This window comes from Rhinopithecus bieti, unplaced genomic scaffold (genome assembly GCF_001698545.2).
Source record: "Rhinopithecus bieti isolate Rb0 unplaced genomic scaffold, ASM169854v2 scaffold_5273, whole genome shotgun sequence".
NCBI classification, from domain to species: domain Eukaryota; kingdom Metazoa; phylum Chordata; class Mammalia; order Primates; family Cercopithecidae; genus Rhinopithecus; species Rhinopithecus bieti.
Genome location: NW_016805057.1, coordinates 3,327,427 through 3,349,896, shown reverse-complemented (window position 1 = coordinate 3,349,896; position 22,470 = coordinate 3,327,427). Strand labels below are relative to the sequence as shown.

Sequence of the window (22,470 nt, the reverse complement as noted above, 5' to 3'; positions counted from 1 at the left end):
CTCTATCCTTGAGTTTTTTTATGTTGTCATATACCAAGCCAGATCGATTTAGGTAAAAACAACACTCTTCATTTAAAAATAAACAGAGTCCAGTGAGTAAGTCGAGGCCTCGATGATTTTGGAGGAAAGAGAAATGCAAAGCCAGCAACTATTTGTTAAAGAAGGATTAGAAACAGCTAGGAGAGAGTGAGATTGATAGTGTGGTGGAGATGACTGGGGAGAGGTGGCATAAGAACGGGAACCAGAATAAGAGTAAGTATAAAAGTAAAGAATAGGACTTCATCAGGGTGAAAGTATTGGAGTGTACTTTGTCACTGAAGGTCTTCTATCCACTTAGAGAGACTTAAGGGTGGCAATTTGAGGTAAAACCAGGAGCCACTAAATACCAAGAGCCTGAGAAACTGCTTGGGTGATTTGACTTACAAAGGCTGGTCTGTTACTGGACTATATAGAAGTGTGAAGGTCAAACTGAGGAATTTTGTCCGCAGTGGCCTTCTCAGACCCGTGGGAAAGGCCTCTACCCACCTAGTGAAAGTGTCTACCCAGACCAGGAGGTATTTTAGTTTCCTGACTAAATAAAGGCATGTGAATAAAGTCAATTTGCCAGTCCTGGATGGGGGCAAAACCCCCAGCTTGATGTGTAGGGAGGGGAGGGTGCCTGAGAAATTCCTGAGGAGTAGTAGAATAGCAGATGGAACACTAAGAAGTGATTTCCTTGAGGATAGATTTCCACGATGGAAAGGAAATGAGAGGTTCTAAGAGGCAGGCTAGCGGCTTCTAACCTACGTGGAAGAGGTTATGAAATGACGACAGAATAGAATGGGCCAGTGAGGCTGGAAGGGGATATTCTCCTTGGTCCAAGAACCATTTGCCTTGTGTGGGAAGAGATTGATTGGTGGAAGTTTCAGTGGGGGAGTGGGTGGGAGTGGCTAGATGAGAAGGAGAAAAGCTGCCGTAAGGGATACAAGTTGGAACTCTAGCTGCTTCTTTAGTTACCTTATCAGCATAAGCATTGTCCTGAGCAATGGGATCTAATGCCTTTTGATGGCTGCTTTTTTAGCTACCTTATCAGCATAAGCGTTGTCCTGAGCAATGGGATCTGATGCCTTTTGATGGCCTTTGCAGTGAATGACTCCAGCTTCCTTTGGAAGTAAAGCAGCTTTGAGAGGGGTTTTTATTAAAGAGGCATTAATGATGAAGGACCCTTGCATAGTGAGGAAACCCCTTTCAGCCCATATAACAGCACGGTGGTGCAAGATAATGTGAAGTGGGAGCAGGCATTTCAAATGGCGAAAGCAGTAGCAAGAGAGGGAGAGTGGTGGGAGGTGCCAAGTACTTTTCAATGACCAAATCTCATTTGTATTCAGAGCGAGAGCTCACTTATCACCAAGGGAATGGCCCAAGCCATTCATGAGGGATTTGCCCCCATGATCCAGACATCTCCTGCCAAGCCCTACCTCCACCACTGAATTTGCCCCCATGATCCAAGCAGCTCCTGCCAAGCCCCACCTCATTATGTTTCCACATGAGATAGGAGTGTGGACAAATGTTCAAACTATATTGTAGCAGGACGGGCGGCAGACAAAACTCCTCAGACACAGAAGGAGTTACAGAAGGAAGGGGTTTATTCGGTCGGAGGCATCGGCAAGACTTCAGTCTCAAGAGCCGAGCTCCCCGAGTGAGCAATTCCTGTCCCTTTTAAGGGCTCACAACTCTAAGGGGTGCACGTGAGAGGGTCGTGATTGATTGAGCAAGCAGGGGGTACGTGACTGGGGGCTGCATGCTCCCATTAGATCGGAACAAAACAAGATAGGGATTTTCACAGTGCATTCCTATACAATGTCTGTAATCTGTAGATAAGAGAACCAGTTAGGTCAGGGGTCGATCTTTAACTACCAGGCCCAGGGTGCGGCACTGGGCTGTCTGCCTGTGGATTTCATTTCTGCCTTTTAGTTTTTACTTCTTCTTTCTTTGGAGGCAAAAATTGGGCCTAAGACAATATGAGGGATGGTCTCCTCCCTTAATATCAAGACAGAACTCATCTAACTAATTGAGTACAATTAATGTTGTAATAAGGATAAAAAGCAAGATCTTTAGGAGGTTAGCATAGAGATTTAGGAGATTTAGGAGATTAGCCTGCCTATCATTTTCAAGTTTCTATGTAGGACTCATTTGATAATAGACCCTTGGGCCAAGTTTACCCTGTTTCATGCCCCATCTCTCACATGCAATACAGTGACTGGTATGTAGTGATGATCATCAGTGAGGATCCTGGTAGTAGGTGGATTTTTTTTTTTTTTTGAAGATAGTTTCTTGAAGGGACTATTTGCAGAGGTGTGACCATGGTTTAAGATAACCAAGAAAGGATGATGAATCACTAAGGAACTAGCAACACTTGGAAACTGTTATCCATCCAGGTGACAGGGCAAGGGTAGAAATCATGTTCCAGAACTCAGTAAGACTTCTAGGCATGAAAGAGGAGCCTTCTTAACAGAAGCTGTGGCCAAACAAGAAACAAGGCAGGGAAGAAATGGGGAATAAATTATGCCATTATTTCTCTTTCCTTCCACCCTTTCTTTTTCTGCTGAAACTTCCTCTCACTGGTGAAACCAGAAGCTAAATGGCAAGTGAATCCCTAGAAATAAGGTGAGGTAGAGATGCAGAGCAAGGCAGATAAAACTTGAAAATGGATCTGGCAGGAGAAAAATGGAAATAATCAACAGAGTGCTCAATACTTATTTGTTGAATCAAATTGAATTTTTATTGTTAATCATAATTTAGCCTTACGTATTCTTAAAGTGGAAAACAAGCAAATGCCTGATGGTTTAATGTTTTCTTATATACAAAACTTTAATCCTTGAAATAAAAATCTCTTTGAAATTTTGGAGGCAACTATTTCATCTTTTGAATGGTTGAAATAGTAAAAAGTTGCAAAATTAATCTATAAAATTTGATATTAAAATAACTCAGCTTTTAATACGTTATATTCTTTCTTCCATTTTTTTTTTTTTTTTTTTTTTTTTTTTGTTTTTTCTTTTTTTGCCCAGGCTGGGGTGCAATGGTGCAATCTTGGCTCACTGCAACCTCCGCCCCCTGGGTTCAAGTGATTCTCCTGCCTCAGCCACCTGAGTAGCTGGGATTACAGGCATGTGCCACCATGCCCAGCTAATTTTGTAGTTTTAGTAGAGATAGGGTTTCTCCGTTGGTCAGGCTGGTCTCGAACTACCAACCTCAGGTGATACGCCTATCCCGACCTCCCGAAGTGCTGGGATTACAGGCGTGAGCCACCGCGCCCGGCCTGAGACTTATATATTTCAAATGTGCATTTTTCAAAATGTGGAAAACTGGGGTAGTTAACCTAGCAAAGACCAGTTCATTTTCCAGAGGCTACCTCAAAAACACTTTTCTGAATCTTCTGTTACTTTTACATATTTAAAGGTTATAGAACTTTGAACTTCTGTTATAATACTCATTAAATAGTAGTCATTTTTATTGAACTTTTAAATTTTTTTTTTTTTTTGAGACAGAGTCTTGCTCTATCCCCCTGGCTGGAGTGCAGAGGCATGATCTCAGCCCACTGCAACCTCCACCTCCCAGGTTTGAGACATTCTCATGCCTAAGCCTCCTGAGTAGCTGGGATTACAGGAGCCTACCACCATGCCCAGCTAATTTTCATATTTTTAGTAGGTACTGGGTTTCACCATATTGGCCAGGCTGGTCGCGAACTCCTGACCTGAGGTAATCCACCTACCTCGACTTCCCAAAGTGCTGGGATTACAGGCATGAGACACCATGCCCAGCCTTTATTTTTTGAGAGTCTCACTCTGTTGCCCAGGCTGGAGTATAGTGGCACAATCTCAGCTAACTGCAACCTCCACCTCCCAGGTTCAAGTGATTCTCATGCCTCAGCCTGCTGAGTAGCTGGGATTACAGGCACATGCTCCCATGCCCAGCTAATTTTTGTATTTTTAATAGAGATGGGGGTTTCACCACGTTGGCAAGGCTGGTCTTGAAATTCTGACTTCAGGTGACCTGCCCGCCTTGGCCTCCCAAAGTGTTGGGATTACAGGCATGAGCCACCGTGCCCAGCTTTTATTGGTAATATTAAAAGCAGTTCACATTTACTGTTTGTTTGACATATCCCAGGTCACTGTGCTAAATCTTTTACATATATTCTTATATTTTATCCTCACATAACCCTGTGAGGTGTCAATACTGTTTCTATGCCCTTGGGATGCATCATTGTACAAAATAAGTTCCACAAAGGCTACAGATCTTTAGATTCTGATATTAATATTTCTATACCATTCTGTTGTTGTTAGTATTCTCTGGTTACTCTTGAAATTGAGCACCTTTTCATATGTTTTAGCCATTTAGTTTTGTGTGTGTGTTTTGTGAAATCACTGACTTTTAGTCTTTTGCCCATTTTCTATTTGGTTGTCTGTGTTTTTATTATTAATTCGGAGGAATTCTATATGTATATTTGAATATGTGTCGTTAGCTTTGTGTTGCAGATGACTTGTGTCATGTGTTTCAGATTCAAGCTGAGGTATTAAGAGCAGGTAGGATTTGGGTAGGCAAAGATGAGTGTTTCTAGTGAGATGAAAGAATAAACAAAATTGTAAGGGAAGAAGATATAATTCACATATGAAATAGTTGAATAGTTTGATTGGACTAAGACCAGAAAGCTCAAAATATATAACACCAGGGAAACCCTAGAAAATGGCAAAAATATACCTCAGCAGAACATTTTCTTTAAATCAATACATCTTCTGTTCAGGAATAACCTGTTTCAGGCAGACTAGACAACCTTAAAGGAACCCTAAAGATCGTTTGCCTCTCTGGTAGGTAGCTCTAGGCTTTCACTCCTCTGCCAGGGAATGAATCTTCTATTACTGAAGTGGCCTTGATGTCATTGCTTGGTGAAAAGGTGTGACTTAAAGCTGGAACTGATGGGGAGAGAAGCCCAGAGGAAAGTCCTTCATCTTGTCCTCTGGCTCTAGATTTCGCAGAGTTTTTGCGTATTAAAGTTAGATCACCTTCATGAGGCTGCCCTTGCTAACCTGATGTTTCTCATTATAAAGTCATTCCTTGAAGGTTGGGACTTTGATTTCCTATGACTCGGTGTATATTTCCTTACAGAACTTGAAGGCCGATGGCTGAATGGCTTTTTGGTTTTAGCCTCCCGTTAGTGTCAGCCTCCATCTTACTGTGTCTGCACCGATGAAGAAGTATATTCATTCTGTTCCCTAGGGAGATTATGCTAGTGTTTTTAAAGTCTCTGCCGACTCTTCAGAATTTGCCTCTCAAATCCTTATCAGACAAAAATGTTTCTGCGGTTTCACTGCTTAATTTTGTAGCCATTAGAATTTGTTTTGGCTCCAAATGCCTAAAACCCCAAAATATAGTGGCTTAGGAAGATAGAACTTTTATTTTTATCCCATGTATTAATAAATAGAGGCAATTCAGGGGTGGGAAAGCAGCTCCATCTGGAACCAATGTCTTTTCATCTCATTGTTCTTCCTACTTTATCCAAGAGGGCTGCTCCAGCAATAATGTATGCATTCCAGCCAGCAGGAAGGAGAAATGGAAAAGGAGAAGGACATCTCCCTACCCCTCTGTAGGACTTCTCAGAAGTTGCGTACACTACTCTGGTTATATCTTATGAGCCAACGCTTAGTTAGCATAGCCATACTTAAGTCTAAAGGAGGCATGGAAAAATGTATCTAGCTAAAAACAGGAATTCCTGATCCTATTGAAAAAAAGAGAATAGATATTGAGGATTACCGTTGATCTTTGCCACACAAATCTTTTGTTATTGCGACACTAATAGTTTCCTAAGATGTTTAAGGAGAAAAGCTCAGAATAATATGGGTATATAGCCAATTTAAAATAAATTCTCATCAGAATTAGCTTATATCTGACATTCTGAATTTTGGGCCCTTATTTTAAAATTTTTACACTGGTCTAGAAGGGTAGACATTAACTTTTGAATTTTTTATCGTTTTTGTTAAGTTTGGAAGCTTGACTTCTTTCCTAAACATTGATGTAAGATTTCATGAAATTTTAAATATAGCAAATGCTGTTGAACATTGCAAATGTAAAATACGGAGGAGGAAATAGGTGCTTTTTATCTTTATAGAAGATAAATATATCAAACCTACTTCAAAATCGTCTATAGAAAACATTTTAGCAATAGGTAATATAAAAGCTCTCGGTTAGAACGGATTCAAATATATGGAAATTATATGAAAATCTAGAATCATTTCAGTTCACTGAGAATTAGCTGATACAGTGAGCAGCAGATATAATCCCATAGACTGCGTATTTTTTAAAGTCCTGGTCGTCACAGTAGAGCTTAAAGAAAATGTAGTATTGTAACGTAATTATTCTCATTATTAAAAATGATTTACTTTTAAAACCCAGCATGTTACATCATAAGTAATACTCATTTTTTCTTCCATAGGTAAGAAGTTTGATAGCTGTAGGACTGGGTGTTGCGGCTCTTGCATTTGCAGGTAAGATAAAGAATATATGCCAATAAATTGCAGGAGAAATATTTCCAAATAGTGTCTACAGTGATTCATTGAGTAGACCTTTAGTATTCTGAGGTTTTGGTTTTCAGACATAATACATTCTCACTCTTTCCACCATTTGTAGTTACTGAACATTTGTCATTGTAGCAAAATCTAGATAAACTTTATGGGGAAGAAAATTAGTGATACAAGAGCCAGGAAAACTAGCTCCAATAATAGTTTATCTTCCTATCATTTTTTTTCAGTTTGAGGTATAGTATACTATAAAAAGAAATTTTAATATTGTGCAATGTAAGTGGCATGGAGTTCCTTTATTCTCCCATATTTATTTTTTATTGCAGATAGGTTTATACATTTTAAGCTGTCAGTTCTTTCTCATGAGCATAGTTGTTCTGTATAGTTTATTAATTTGTCTCTCAACATATTGGTATAATTACCTTGATAAATCCAGGAGAATGTTTTTCACTGCTAAAATTACCTTTTGGAAAGAATAGTTCTGAAGATCTAAAGTAAATTTGCTGAGTCTGCCATTAACTTACCATAGTTTTAAATTACATAGCTATTTCCTAAATATTAATTTGCAAATATGCCCTTATTGATAAAGATTTACTTTTTTGTTCTAGCATTTGTGTTTGTAAGTTCTATCAGTTTGATCTTGTTAATTGGATCTTTTAGGCAAAGCTGCATTCCATTGTAGCTATATGGAGTTTACTAAGATCTAATAGAAAAATGAGAAATAAGAGGGTCTTGTTTTGTATGGCATTTAATTTCTCATAATTATCATTTAAAACACTATTTTAATCTTTTATCTTGGGAGTGATGAAACACTTCAACAATCAGAACTTTGAAATCCTGATCAGTGGTTCAGATTCTCTTGGTGTTTTTGTCGTCAGGGTCTTATGTCTCAGTTATATAACTTAATGAATTTCTGAGGTTTCATGAGAAGAATATCAGGTCTCAAACAGAATTCTGGCAAACTTGCCCCTAAGCATAAAAGAATTTTAGTATTAATTAGAGTAGGCATAGTTATGAATTCAAATGTAAGATTTTGATTTGAAATTAAAGATATATTTTTCCAGTATCATCTTTGTAAAATGACAAGAATTGGTGTGTGTATTCTGTATAGACCACACTATTCGCAACCTCATATTACTGACTAGAATATTATATTAAATAACAGCAAGATCTCTTCCAGAGCCAAATACAACCAAATAGTAGAATTTAGGAGAAAGTACACTTAGATTTGTTAGCACTAGGTCTTCTAGTTACAGTAAACCTCCAGATGTCACTTCTTGAAGCATTCAAATGCTTTTTAACTGAAATTAGAAGTCAATCACTGTGGTTTTGAAGACTTTTGAGGTAATATAAAAGCTACATTTCATACTATTATAAAATCAAATGGAAGATGACATCTATGTGATAAGAGATACAGGCAAGTTAGGGAATCAGCCTCATGTAATTTCACTTTATTTAATGTTCTCCTTTATCTCAAGAGCTTTTTATCTTCACATTTTCCCATTTCTGGCATCCTGTCTTTCACTGTAACATGTTTGCACAGAAATAACATTATACATAGGCAGGTAAAGTTTTCTAAAAGGTCTAGGTAGTTGAATTTTTGCAGTAGAACTCTTGATTTGCAAATAGACTTATGGTTAGAAGTTGAATTAAAGCATGTAGTGTCATATACTGATTTTCTAGCAAGACTTTTGGAGAAAGAGATACTGGTAGAAGACAATCTGATTGGGGTACAAAAGATAAATTAGCTAGATAATATGCCCTGAAAATAATTTAGAACCTGTTTTTACTATTGACTTTTAGTTGTTAAAACTCAGGGGAGTTTTGATTATTAAGATTCCTAACTAAGGAAAGAACTAAAATAAGTTTTGGAGAGAGTAGCCATCCTCAGTGAGAAAAATTGATAATCAACATCCTTGGTAAATATTTCATATGTAATTGCTTTTTTACTTTAGAGATAATTCCATTAAAACCATTTCTGTGCAGTATAGATCATAAATATAATTTGTTTTCTATATATTTCAAAGTGATTATCATAAAAAGCAATACAGTTAATCATTTTAGTATTTTAAGTATCTTTTATACATAATAGGACTTTACAGTTTGTTGTAGAAAGAATACTAGGATGTTATTTTTTGTGATATATACCATCATATAAATGTAAGATATTATACATAAACATTGAAAATTTCTAGTTTTATGATCATAAACCAGAACTTGATAAATTTAATGGCTATGATAATGGTATTAACATGAAATTCTGCCCTCCAATAAATTAAAAATATGAAAAAAATCGACCATCTTTCTGGTAAGTTTTGAAATACTTATTGAAATGACGTATGTAAACTATCAGTAAATACTGTGGCGAGCACTTTGAAGGTGTTGATTGATTTTGATTATAGAAAATATGTTTGCTTTTATTCCTTTTACTTTTAGGTCGCTATGCATTTCGGATCTGGAAACCTCTAGAACAAGTTATCACGAAAACTGCAAAGAAGATTTCAACTCCTGTAAGTTAAACGTGGCTTTAGTTAGAAAACTCATTTTGATTTTTGTTCGTGTGACATATTTGAGTTAACTTAGAATGGTCTTGGATTTTCCAACATTTGTAGAAGTTTATTTCCTTCACTATATCATTGGTGAGTTTGTCTAATTTACTGGCTCAGTTTCTTTTAATTTCTTGGTCACATTATTTTTATATCTAACTTTATTCCTGGTTTTGACATCTAATTATTATAATCTGTTTAGTAGTATTACGTCAACTTTGATGTAATTGTTTTCTCCATTTAGTTACTGTTCATTTATTCAATAAACATTTATTGAGTCCCCATCCCTGTGCCAGCAGCTTGGAATAGCTGATGAACAAAGAAGACATGGTTCTTGTCCTGATGAATCTTACTCAAGAGTTGATGCCATCTTGAAATTTGAAACTAGTCCCTTTACAACATCATGCCTGGCCATCTCAAACATAAAACTATGAGATTCCAACCGTGAAATCCTGTAGAACTTATTATACATTTTTGCACCAGCATTATAGCTACTCTGGGGAGCTAAATATAAGTGAAAAAATGAATGACAGTGTGTATCCGTAAAAGCAACAGTATGGATTGTAGTTTGCAACCACTGAAGACAATATAAAGAAAAGTCACTGAGGCCCTGCAGTGTCAACGTTGGCTTCAGGGAAGAAGCAGATCTGGGATAGATCAACTTGGTTGAGATTTGAGACTCTCAAATTGCTGCAAACCAAGTTGATCATCAGCTTTTCTAAGTTCCTGGCACAGGGATGAGGACTCACTAAATGTTTCTTAAACAAATGAATACTAATTAAACAGGGAAAGTAAGTTATGTCAAAGTTGATATAATACTACTAAATGTGAAACTACTAAACTACCTATTTTATATATGTTTTTTCAATAAATATTTCAAAACTTACCAGAAAGACTAGTTTTTTCCAAATTTATAATTTATTGGAGGACAGAATGTCATGTTAATACCATTATCACAACTATTAAATTTATCAAGTTCTAGTTCATGATCATAAAACTAGAAATTTTCATTGTTTATGTATAGCATCTTACATTTATATTATGGTATAGGTCACAAAAAATGAATTGTTTCTTTTAGCAAAGGCATTACAGGCTTGCGAGGCTTAGCCATGAACAATGACAGCACCAAAGGATGACGTACTGACAAATAATTAAACTTAGATTCAAAAAAACAGCAAGTGATTTTACTGTCCTGTAAATGCATGTCTGTGATTAGAGGGGAACATAGGTGTATTTTCTGTTTTCCTATTTTTATTTTATTCAGCTAAAATATTGGTAGGTATTCAGTAAATATTCTTTGAGCACCTACTACATACTACATTATCATAGACAGTGGAATATAGTTATGGACCAAAGACATTGCCCTAGGAGCTTACATGTTAGTGGAGAGACACAGTAAAAAAAAAAAAAGAAAAGAAAAATGAAGTAAGATACATAATACCTAGAAGTGTTGAGTGCTTTTGAGAAAACTAAATCAGGGTAAGAGGCTAAAGAGTAACAGCAGTGAGGAATCTTTACATTAGATAGGCCAGGTAAGGTTTCTCCAAGAAGATAAGGGAGCAGGCCATACGAGCCTCTGGTGTGAGAGCTTCCTGGGTGGTCGGATCACTGCAAAGGTCCTGAGGTGCATATGAGCCTAGCAGCAAGAGTATCTCCAAAGGAGTGTTTGAAGGAAAAAGTGGTAGCTTGGGCCCAGATCCCTTAGGGCCTAATAGACAATGAAAAAAAACTTCAAATTTTACCTTAAGCATGATAGAAAGCCCTTGGAAGGGTTTGAGCAAGGAGGCAATGTGATTTGCATTTTAGGTTATCACTCTACTTGCTACCTAGGGTCAGAGTAGAAGCTGTGAAACCAGTAAGCGGGTATTGAGATAGTCCAGGTGATAGATGATGATGGCTTGAAATAGAGTAGTAGCAATGGACACAGTAACATAGTTCTTTAAATGAATTCTATTTATATCTTTCCATATGTTTATAAATAATAAATGGAGAGAATTTCAGAAATTGTTTCTTTTCTGTTATGGTGATCTTCAGTACACCGTAAATAGAAAATTACCAAGCTTTGCAGAACTACATTATTTAACACTGTAAAGGAAGAGAGAGCAAGAAAATGAGAAAATCTTCAGTGCTTGGTAGAGGCTCACAGATAAGGCAGGGTAATTCAGGAGATTATAAGGGATACGCTCATGTAAACTCTTTCTTCAGTGGCTTACATGACCTGCTCCCTCATCTTCTCAGAGGAATCTTATTTGTCCTATTTAATATAAAGAGTCTGAGCCTGGTACCTGCATTTCTTAAAGGGAAATGATGTGTACCCCCCTTTCCCTCTTTGTGGGCCTCAAGGTAAGAAACCTAGCTTTCAATAAATCTGGCTTCTTTTTCACAAAGTGCTACTCTTAGAGTTTACAGTAAAACATCTTAGAATATCTTTATCATAATCATTATTATATTTTTACCTCAGTAAAGATGCAAGTATTTTTAAACAATTTAAAAAATAGTAATCATTCCAAGGAAACTGAGAAATGAAGTATGTGCCTACTTTCTCTTGGTACTAATGAATCCCAATGTCACACCTCATAAACACAGTATATATAGTGTTTTGATTTTGTAAATATTATTAATTATTGAACCAAATAGGGTTACTAAAAAGACAGGAACTGTAATTGGGTGTCACTTAAGTCTCTGTCGTTCAAAGGAGATTGTCCAGGGCTCAAGTTTCAATGGGGGTCTCTTTTCATTGGTTTTTTAAACTTTATTTTTTTTTTCTCTAAGCTTTAACATGTTGTTTTTCAATCTTACCTTTCTCTTTTCACACTTTTTAAAAATTTTGCTGAAATAGTGCGTAGAATAAGTTTTTTATATGGAACACATGGATGATAAATGTTTTTTCTGCTTTGTTAAACAGTTTGTTTCTTTTGTTCTCACTGTTAATTATCAGCTGCTAGCTCCTTGAAATTTGGTGGAGCCAACATTAGAGAAGTATAGAAATCTCTGCTGAGACTAAGCCTCAGTGCCTGCACTCCTGCATTCCTGCATACTCACAGCTAGATTTTTTGGTGGTCTTATTATTCTTATTCCATTGTAGACAACCTGTTGTTTTGGTTTTTGTTGTTTGGGTTTTGGGTTTTAGGTTTTGGTGGTGGTGGCTTTTTTTTTGCTCTGAAAGTTTGTAGGATTTTCTCTTTCTTACTGATGATCTGGAATTTCGCAAGAATTCTTAGCCCTAACTTATTTGAAAATGGTCTTTAGTTCTGTAAGATTTTCTTACATTTTTTTCTTTTATTATTTCTTCCTTTCATTGTCTCTCTTCTCGGCTTCTGGAACTCCGAACAGAAAGATGTTGGACCTGATAAAAAGATGTCTATCCTGTATGTCTCTTACCAATTTATCTCTTATTTTCCATCTCCTTATCTTTCTTGCTCTTCATTCTACAATGTTTTCACAGCTTATTTTCCAGATCACCAGGTTGACCTTTAGCAATGTCCATTCTGTTATTCAGTCTATCCACTGAATTCTTAACATCGGTAATTTTTTTTTTTTTTTTTGGAGACAGGGCCCGGTCTGTAGTGCAGTGGCGCAATCTTAGCCCACTGCAACTTCTGCCTCCTGAGTTCAAGTGATTTTCCTACCTCAGCTTCCCGAGTAGTTGGGATCACAGGCACTCGCCACTATGCCCAGCTAATTTTTGTATTTTTAGTGGAGACGGAGTTTCACCATGTTGGCCAGACTGGTCTCGAGCTTCTGACCTTAAGTGATCCACCCACCTCAACCTCCCAAATTGCTGGGATTATAGGCGTGAGCCACTGCACTCGGCCAACATTAGTAATTTTCTAACTTCCAAGAATTCTTTCTTCTTTCTAGCAAACTATTTTTTAATTATGTGGTATCCTTTTGAATATTTCTAAAGCCATTAATTAGAATTTGGCCAAATTCTCTTCTGCTTCCTAATTTATCTCCTTTTCCTAAAGCCAGTTGTTAGGTGTTCATATTGGTTCTTTTTTTCCCCTCCATGATATTGGATTTGCTCAAATGTCCAAAGATCCTTGGTTGGTGATTTACATTTATGATGACTAAATTGACTAATAGAAGTAATGTTCTTAACTTTTCTTCAGCAGTTTGGTAGGGTTGCCTCAACAACTTAATGGAATGAGAGTGTTGACCGTGGGCTGTAAATAACATAGGTGGGTTTGTTAACAGGCATGTCTTTCAGAGCAAGGAGACTAGAGGCAGGTACCTGGAGAGTCCAGGAGAGGTTGAGCACTGTGTACATTTTACTCCTTGGCATAGCTTCTCACCTCCCTACACTTCTGGGTTCTGAAATGGGATCTGCTGGTATGCATCTTTGGTTCTTTTAGTACCTACCACCCAGAATAAGATGCATATCAGAGAAAGAGGCATGTGGTTCTCTTTCTCAGCCTAAGGGCAAAAGTGACAGGTGCCTGGCGTCTTAGGCTCTATATTAGTAGAGTAGGAATGATCTGTTTATATTGTTCTGGTTTAATAAGTTACGCTGATTTTTTATTGTTGTTGTTGACTCTGAATTTAGTGTTCTTGTTTTCTGAAAAGGGTTTCTTCTTTTCTCTGGTGTTTGAGGCTGCTGGGATTTTTCTGTACATGCAAATTTTACCTAGGATTTCTTTAAACTTTCTGGTTTGCTCTTTATCCCATTTCTTGTTTTCCAGGCCTATTAAGGGTGTTTTAAAATGTACACTGTCTTTTCTCATTTCAAAGGCACTTTGGAAAGCAAAATAACTTTATGATTCAGTCTGCTCTTTTGAACCAGTGCCCTTTTGCTTGATTTTTAAATTAATGTATTAATATATATTGTTGACTCAGCCAATGGCTAATTACCCTTAAATTTTTTTCTGGGGAGAAAACCCATCCTTCATCTTTGTTTTTGAGGCTTTTAATTTTCTATTTGTGAATCTGTCCTTTTATTTGAATATTTTATTTGAATATTATTTTCTAAATTGCATTTATTTTGTTTTATGGTCAAGTGAAATTTATGGAAAATATACTAATTAAAATCATCCTTCGTTAGCTTTATATATCAAATAGATTATTGTATATAATAAAGTTTATAGCTTATGATAAATGTATTCTTTTAAAACTGTGGGATGATCCAGTTCTTCTCTAGTTGCCTGGAGGACTTTTGTGTTTCAAGCTATTGAATGAATGAATTAGCTAATGAAGACTTTGGTTTAACTTAGTAAAGGAGACACAAAATAATCTAACATGGCACTACAGCATGTAGTTCTAATTTTAGAAGGAAAATGATTTTGATTTTTCTTGTTTATATATACAATATTTTATGAATGGGATAGTACAAAATAATCATTTGTAAGGTCCACGATGTGTTTCTGTTTTTAGAAAAAAAGGACGATTTACTCCATCTATTTGATGGTATACTTGTTCCTTATAGTAATCTCATTTTTTGGATCTAAACATTTTCTTTGACCTACCACAGCATTGTCAGAAAGTGGTTCTGCAGTGGCTTATATCTGTAAGTCCTAATATAATGCAATATGGGTATATTCTTTTCAAGCTTAAAAGGACCTTTCAGTTTTATTAGTGAAGAGGAGTACAGAGTTACAATTTTGTGCTTGCTCATGCATAGATATTAATTCAGACATAACAATAGATTAAAATACTGTGATGACAGTTTTGTTCTATTTAAAGTTATATATTATAAGACCTATGGCCGGGCGCGGTGGCTCAAGCCTGTAATCCCAGCACTTTGGGAGGCCGAGACGGGCGGATCACGAGGTCAGGAGATCGAGACCATCCTGGCTAACACGGTGAAACCCTGTCTCTACTAAAATACAAAACTAGCCGGGCGAGGTGGCGGGCGCCTGTAGTCCCAGCTATTAGGGAGGCTGAGGCAGGAGAATGGCGTAAACCCAGGAGGCGGAGCTTGCAGTGAGCTGAGATCCGGCCACTGCACTCCAGTCCGGGCGACAGAGCGAGACTCCGCCTCAAAAAAAAAAAAAAAAAAAAAAAAGACCTAAAATTTCTAGAAGTTTAGGAAGCACGATTTTCTCTGAAGAAATGTGTAAATACAGTTGACCCTTGAACAACCTGGGTTTGAACTGCACAGGTCCACTTAATCATGATTTTAAAAAATAAACTCAATGAGCCCTCCACATCTGCAATGAAATGTAGATCAAAAATGTAGTATTCATGGGATGTAAAACCCACCTACACTGAGGCCAAGTTTTTGTATCTGTGGTTTCTGTAGGGCTGACCATGGTGCCTGAGTATGTGCTGATTTTAGTATGAGTGGTCCTGGAACCAGTCACCCACAGATACTGAGGGCTGAATGTATTTTAGTAGTGAGTAACATAGCAATTTTTTGTTTTCTCTTTGTGTACTTTTCTGCACACAGCCCCAAATGTTAAGTCTCTGTTCTTAAAATGGTCTAGTTCTTTTGGAAGGGTTGTGTTGATTATATGTATATACAGATTGACTTACTCGTAATAAAATCAGTGTTCATATGAACTTCTTCCTGACACTAGATTTTAGGTAGCCTTTTTTGAAACTCTATGTCTACCTGGGCAAAACTGAAAGTGAAAAAATTGCTCAGATACCAATACCTGCTTTAAGGTTAATGAGCTTTGTGACTATAGTGGGAATGACAGTTAATGAAACATGATAAATTTATCTTTTTTATTATGCTGGCTCCAAATTTTAGAGCTCCCTAAGGTAAATAAAGACTCATTGAAATATTTTTTTCCTGAATAATTACTCTATGTATTAGTTGAGGCATGATTTAAAAACAAAAGTAAGAACAAATATTTGGTGATACTTCTATTTTGTTATGACTAAATGAACTAATTACCTTTAATTTAGGGAGTAAGGTATGCATCAAGGACAAATTTTGGTTTCCTGAAAGAAACCTTAAAACCAGCCCCTATTCCTCTAAGTCCCTCGTTTTTTGAGACAGTCTGTCTCTGTTGCCCAGGCTGGAGTGCAGTGGTGCACTCGCAGCTCACTGCCCTCCCAGGTTCAAGCAATTCTCCTGCCTCAGCCTCCAGAATAGCTGGGATTACAGGCGTGCACCACCACACCCAGCTAATTTTTGTATCTTTAGTAGAGGCGAGGTTTCACCGTGTTGGCCAGGCTAGTCTCTAACTCCTGACCTGAGGTGGTCCGCCCACCTCGGCCTCCCAAAGTGCTGGGATTACAGGCGTGAGGCACCACAATTGGCCGCCTTACTTCTTTCCCTTTGTATCTGTATCTGTATTTCTCTCTATATCTCTCTTTATATATGTACATACTCTCTGTGTATGTTTAGAAAGATATAAAATTTGTTCAGGTTAGTATGTGTACTTAACCCAATTTGTTATCCTTCCTCTCCTCAAAACTTGTGTCGGGGTGGGGTACTATTTGTCTTTTTACTGATTATAAATTACTTGAAACTTGGATAGTACATTATATTCTCACAATATTGATTCATTGATAGATTAGCATCTGTGTGATGAAGGACAGACCTTGATTCTCATTTGAAAAGTGCCTGGTACGCAGCAGTTGCTGAAGTGTTTATTGAATGAATTAATTGCCAGCAATTATTTATTACCAAGTAGAAATTTATAGCAAGCTGTTCAAAGAGTATAGCTTATATAAACGACCAGATCTGACTCCCTACAACCCATTTTTAAAGCTCTAGTCATTTCCTTGGTTTCTTTTAGTATTCTTTTTCTTTAATTGTATAAATAGCACGTGCTCATTGTTGAAAATTTAGAAGTTGAAAAAAAGAAAAAAAATTATAATCCCACCAGCTAAAAATAAGTTTAAAGTTATTTATATGCTTTCAGATTTTATTTCATGTAAGCATACCTATTTTTCCCTACTTTTGTAAGGAAATGATTTCATGCTTAGACAGATATATGCCTGTAATCATATATGTGTATGTTTCCTCCTAAAAGCTGAGTTTGTACATCCTGTTTCTCTGTTTAGCGCTACTGAAAATAGTCTTTACTTGCTGTCTCCATTCCTCTCTTCCCATTTGGTCTTAAAACACACTAATCGTACGCTCATCTCACTGTCTGCAGCTCCTCTCAGTTTTTGATGTCCTCTTTGCTAAATCCAGAAGTCAGTTCTTGGCTCTCCTTTTTCCTTACCTATCAGAAACTTTGAAACCATTTTTAGTTTCCTCACTGTTGACTTGTAGTTATCTTCCTCCTTTACTGCTAGGCCTTCTCAGCCTCTGTTACTGATTCCTCTCTGTTTCTATATCACTAAGTGTAGCAGTCTTTAGGGAACACTCCTTGGACTTCTAATTTTTAAACGATCTCATTCAGTCTCATGGCTTTAAAATGCTGTCTGTCCACTAATGACTCACAAATGTTAAGTCTGATGTTAAGTCACACCTTCTCCACTTGGATATTTAAGACATTTCAAACTTAATATATCTGAAATCATTCTCCTCATGTCTATTATTCACAACAAATAAACAGCTGCCTTTCCTAAGTCATTAAATGGCAATTTGACAGTTTAGGCCAGAAACCTTGAAGTCATTTGCACAGCTTGGGTTCTCTTGAAAGCAGAGTGAGATAAAGATTAGCAAGCCATACCTTTATTAAAGAGTACTCTTAGCATAAACAACTCCAGAAAGAAAGGGAAGGGTAAGTTAGGCTTCAGTGCAGTCCTACCAAAAGCCTCAAGCCAATCCCACAATAACCTCTAAGCAAGGATGACAATTGCAGTTATCCCAAGTTGGGGCAAGGGGTCATAGGATTAAATGACGTTACCCAGGAAGTGAGTATATATAAGAAGTCCAAGGACTGAACCCTAGAGAACTACAATGTTTCCATCCCATGTCAACCAGTCAGTAGATACAGGCTGCCCTGCAAAGTGGGATGAGCTTGACTTCCTTTAGGCAAAGCAATTCCTAAAGTGTCTGACAGCTGGGAGCTATCAGCCAGCCACAGCCCCAGTGTCTGGGGAGTAAGTCCTTCACTCCTGATGCGGGATCTGGTGAACACATAACGGTGTCCTCAACATCATTCTTAATTTTTCTTTTACTCATATCCCAAATTCAATCCATCAAGCAGATGTTAGTTCTGTTTTCAGTATGCATCCAGAATCTAACCATTTTTATCACCTGCTCTGCTGCCACCTTAGTTCATACCATCATCATATGTTGTCTGGATTATTGTTATGTTTTCTGAACTGGTCTGCTGCTTGCACCTTTCTATTGTCTACATGGCAGTTAGATTAAATCGAAGTTAGATTGTTACTCCAGTGCTCTGGCTTCTTCTCCCACTTAAAATTCTAAATTCCTTCCATTGTTTACAAGGCCGTTCACAATCTGGTTCCCATTACATCTTGAATCCTCCTCTTCTCCTTGTTCACACCTCTCCAGGAGCATTGAAACCTTTCAGTCCAGCTTCCCAGCCTCTCTTGGCTTGCCTGTCTGCTCGTGTGACATACTCCCCACTTCATCAGTTCCTCCCCATTCTCTGTTGGCTGGTGTAAAAGGCTAAACAATGTCTGCCATATCAACATAAATGACTTGATCAAGGTTATCCAATGAGAAAAGTACTACAGAGCTTAGAAAAAGTTCAAGCATTTTGCTTCTACCAATCTCTTGTTCTTCCTGTTGTATCTTGGTGTAGAAAATTAATTTGTTTTAAAGTGAAAAAAAGTTAACATTTTTTAAGACTTCCTATTGGTCAAAATTTCTTGAGAAGTTTCTTTGTTTGGTGCTTCCCCCCCCGCCCGCCCATAATTTTGAGTTGACTTCTAGTAAAATGCATTACTCTCACTGCAGCTACACGATGAGATTGAGGTCATGCCACCTCATACGTGGAACTAATGATTTCTTGCTCTTTCTTTCCTATACAGAGCTTTTCATTCTACTATAAAGGAGGATTTGAGCAGAAAATGAGTAGGCGAGAAGCTGGTCTTATTTTAGGTGTAAGGTAGGTGTGCAGCATAAGTATTGTTTTGTTCTGTGGCCAAGCTTATCTTTAAAAAAGAGAAAACGTTACAATAAGGTTATACTTAACATTTAAAATTATGAGTAGGCGGCAGAGGAAAAAATACCAAATTTTTACATTTTAAAGCCTCAAATCTAAAAGTATCCCACTCCCTAAAAAACAAAACAAAACAAAAAAACAGGCAAAGTTGTGAAGTACCTTTATTCTTTAACAAGGATCTATAATTGAATACTAATGTTTCAGTTAATCAAAATATCCCTTTTTGTGACATTCTCTCTGGACTCAGTTTTATAATTTGATATGTATCGTTTTTTAAAATTATAATGCAGGATATGTTTCATAGTTCTTTTCTGCTTCTGCATTGTGACATCAAGCATATTTATTGTGCTTGTTTCACCTTAGTATCCTTTTATTGTCTAACTTTGAACAATATGAGAGAAAATTAATGATACATGATTGCTGTGTGATATCATTTAACATTTAATGTGAAGAATATTTTCCCCTACGATATTCATTTGTTTACCATATATTCCCTTAGAGCCTACTCTCAAGTTTTTGTGGGAATTGGTTACAGTATGTCATGTACAACAAATCTTCTGATGATATAATCAACACAATTAAGCAAATTAGATAATAAAGTCCTATATTGACAAAACATTTTTGATATCTTGTAAATTTTTTAAAATTTAAAGATTTTTTTAAAAAGCCAAAACATTTTATTATTTTTTATGACCTAGCAGAAAAAAAACGAAAGAGTTGGGAGGAGCCCAGTTTAGCTTGGTGCTTTATTTAAGAGATCTCATCTAAGAAGAGATGAGATCTCTCCTTATCAGACGATAGAAAATAGAAAATCATTTTAAGCATGAAAGTTAGATTAGGAAGTTAGCTATACTGCCAACTATTTCTTGCTTAATATCATTCAGAATGGCATTGTTATTTTTCCTGAACTTTTATTGGCCTCCCAAAATATTTTCCTGAACTTTTATTGGCCTCCTGTTAATGATCTTGAAATCTGAGTATGAAACACTTTATAAAACCAAGTACAAATGTTTTTGAGGATATCCTTTAATATTATGCAGGGCACTTATGTTGTTAGGACAGACAGGAATTGCCTATATTTTTACATTCTCTTAAGATATGTTTATAAAGTTTTATCCCATAGAACTGAAAGCTGTATAAAATTCACTTGGAAGATTCGGTGATTAAGAGCACAGACTCTGGTGATACCAAGTAGATCTGGGTGCAAATACCAGTTTACCACCTGCTAAATGGGTGACCCCAGTTTCATTATCTGAAAAATAGAGATAATAGGTTAGTTTTAACTGCATGAGGTTGCCGTGAAGATTAAATTATATAATATATGTGAACTTCTTTTTTTGGAAGTTTGTTTTTTTCTTTTTTAAACTTTTAGGTTCAAGGTTACATGTGCAGGTTTATTATAAAGATAAACTCGTGTCACGGGTTTGTTGTATAGATTATTTTGTCACCCGAGTACTAAGCCTAGTACCCAATAGTTATTTTTTCTGCTCCTCTCTCACCTCTTACCCTCCACCCTCAGGTAAGCCTCAGTGTCTTTTTCCCCTCTTACCATTTAGCTCCCACATATAAGTGAGAACATGTGATACTTGGTTTTCTGTGTCTGCATTAGTTTGCTGAGGATAATGGCCTCCAGTTCACCCATGTTCCTGCAGAGCCCATGATCTCATTATTTTTTGTGGCTGCATAGTATTCCATGGTGAATATGTACCACATTTTCTTTATCCTGTCTACCACTGATGGGCATTTAGCCTGATTCCTTATCTTTGCTATTGTAAATAGTGCCACAGTGAACATGTGTCTGCAACACATGGTACTTACTAACTACTCAATAAATGTCAGCCAAGCAAAGCAGATTCTTCCCCTGATTCTGTCGCTTAGGCATTGTCCTGTATGACCTTGGTCAAGCATTTTTGTTTTGTTTTGTTTTTAGCGCTTCTATACTTTGACTTCTTCATTTTTGAATTGAGATTAATAATATTCTGCCTTGTTGGAACAATGTAAGAATGATATGATGTTACCTTTGTATATAGTACCTACCAAATATCAGGTGCTGAAAAAAATTTAGCTCCTGTTTCTTTCCATGTCTGTCACGAATGCAGAAGCTAGACATTTGCCCCCTAACACATTAAGTGGAAAGGTAAATAAAACTTACCTGCTTTCATCTAGCCCTTTCTTTTCAGTTAGGCAATGTTGATTATGACAAGATGATTTAAGATGTGAGTATATTGCTATGGTTCCATTTTCTGTGATCCTTGATTCTCAGCTATGTAGACTCTATAACAGGCAGATGAAGGTGAAACGGAGCCGATCCTTTGGATAACCTATTTTCAAAATGCTCTGTGTGTACTAGATGATTCTGTATATTCTGACATATTACATATAATGAGAATTGTTTATTGAAATACATACTTGAGTCTTTGCCTTATGTTTTTCCCTGCACTGTAACTGATGTCTATAACAAAAAGCCTGAATTATTTTACAAAGCTGCCCAGGAAAATTGTTTTTATACCTGGTATAGTAAGTCCTCACTTAATATCACCCATGGGTTCTTGTAAACTGCAACTTAAAATGACTATAATGAAACCAATTTTTTTTTCATCAATGTTATAAAGGATGGATGTTGAAGGAAATGACATTATTCAGGGACCTGCCATACATTATTTTGCTTAAAATCACAGTTTTTAAGAACCTGTCAACAACATTGTGTATTGTCTGAAATGATGCACATTTATGTTTGTTTTTTTTTCCGAGACGGAGTCTTGCTCTGTCGCCCAGGCTGGGGTGCAGTGGCATGATGTCCGCTCACTGCAAGCTCCGTCTCCCGAGTTCACGCCATTCTCCTGCCTCAGCCTCCCAAGTAGCTGGGACTACAGGCGCCGGCCACCGCGCCCAGCTAATTTTTTGTATTTTTAGTAGAGACAGGGTTTCACCATGTTAGCAGGATGGTCTCCATCTCCTGACCTTGTGATCCACCCGCCTCGGCCTCCCAAAGTGCTGGGATTACAGGCGTAAGCCACCACGCCCAGCACATTTATGATTTCTAAGCTTTCTAAAAACTTTTGTGGAACTCTGTTTATATAAACTATATTAGTCCATTCTCACACTGCTATGAAGAAATACCCAAGACTGCGTAATTTATAAGGAAAAAGAGGTTTAATAGACTCACAGTTCCACATAGCTGGGGAGGCCTCAGTTATGGCAGAAGGCAAGGAGGAGCAAAGGCATATCTTACATAGTGGCCTCCCACCGGTTCCCCTCCCATGACATGCAGAGATTATCGGAGTTATAATTCAAGATGAGATTTGGGTGGAGACAGAGCCAAACCATATCACTATATGTTGCTCAAAAGCTCAGTAGTGAGAAAAAAAAAGACGAAACCAAAACTGCTCCATT

At 37.1% G+C, this 22,470-nt stretch overlaps 1 protein-coding gene across 2 annotated transcripts in view; it reads left to right on the top strand.

Annotated features, from left to right (window-relative positions):
- The window catches only part of DNAJC15 (DnaJ heat shock protein family (Hsp40) member C15), an 89,919-nt gene that overhangs the window by 37,214 nt on the left and 30,235 nt on the right, over positions 1 to 22,470 (top strand). Inside the window, exons 2-4 of one of the 2 annotated variants that reach the window (XM_017871020.1) lie at positions 6,467 to 6,518; positions 8,988 to 9,061; positions 18,944 to 19,020. In XM_017871020.1, the coding sequence (XP_017726509.1) occupies positions 6,467 to 6,518; positions 8,988 to 9,061; positions 18,944 to 19,020 (203 nt within the window). The remainder of the gene's footprint in view (positions 1 to 6,466; positions 6,519 to 8,987; positions 9,062 to 18,943; positions 19,021 to 22,470) is intronic. The other variant, XM_017871021.1, reaches the window with a different exon arrangement.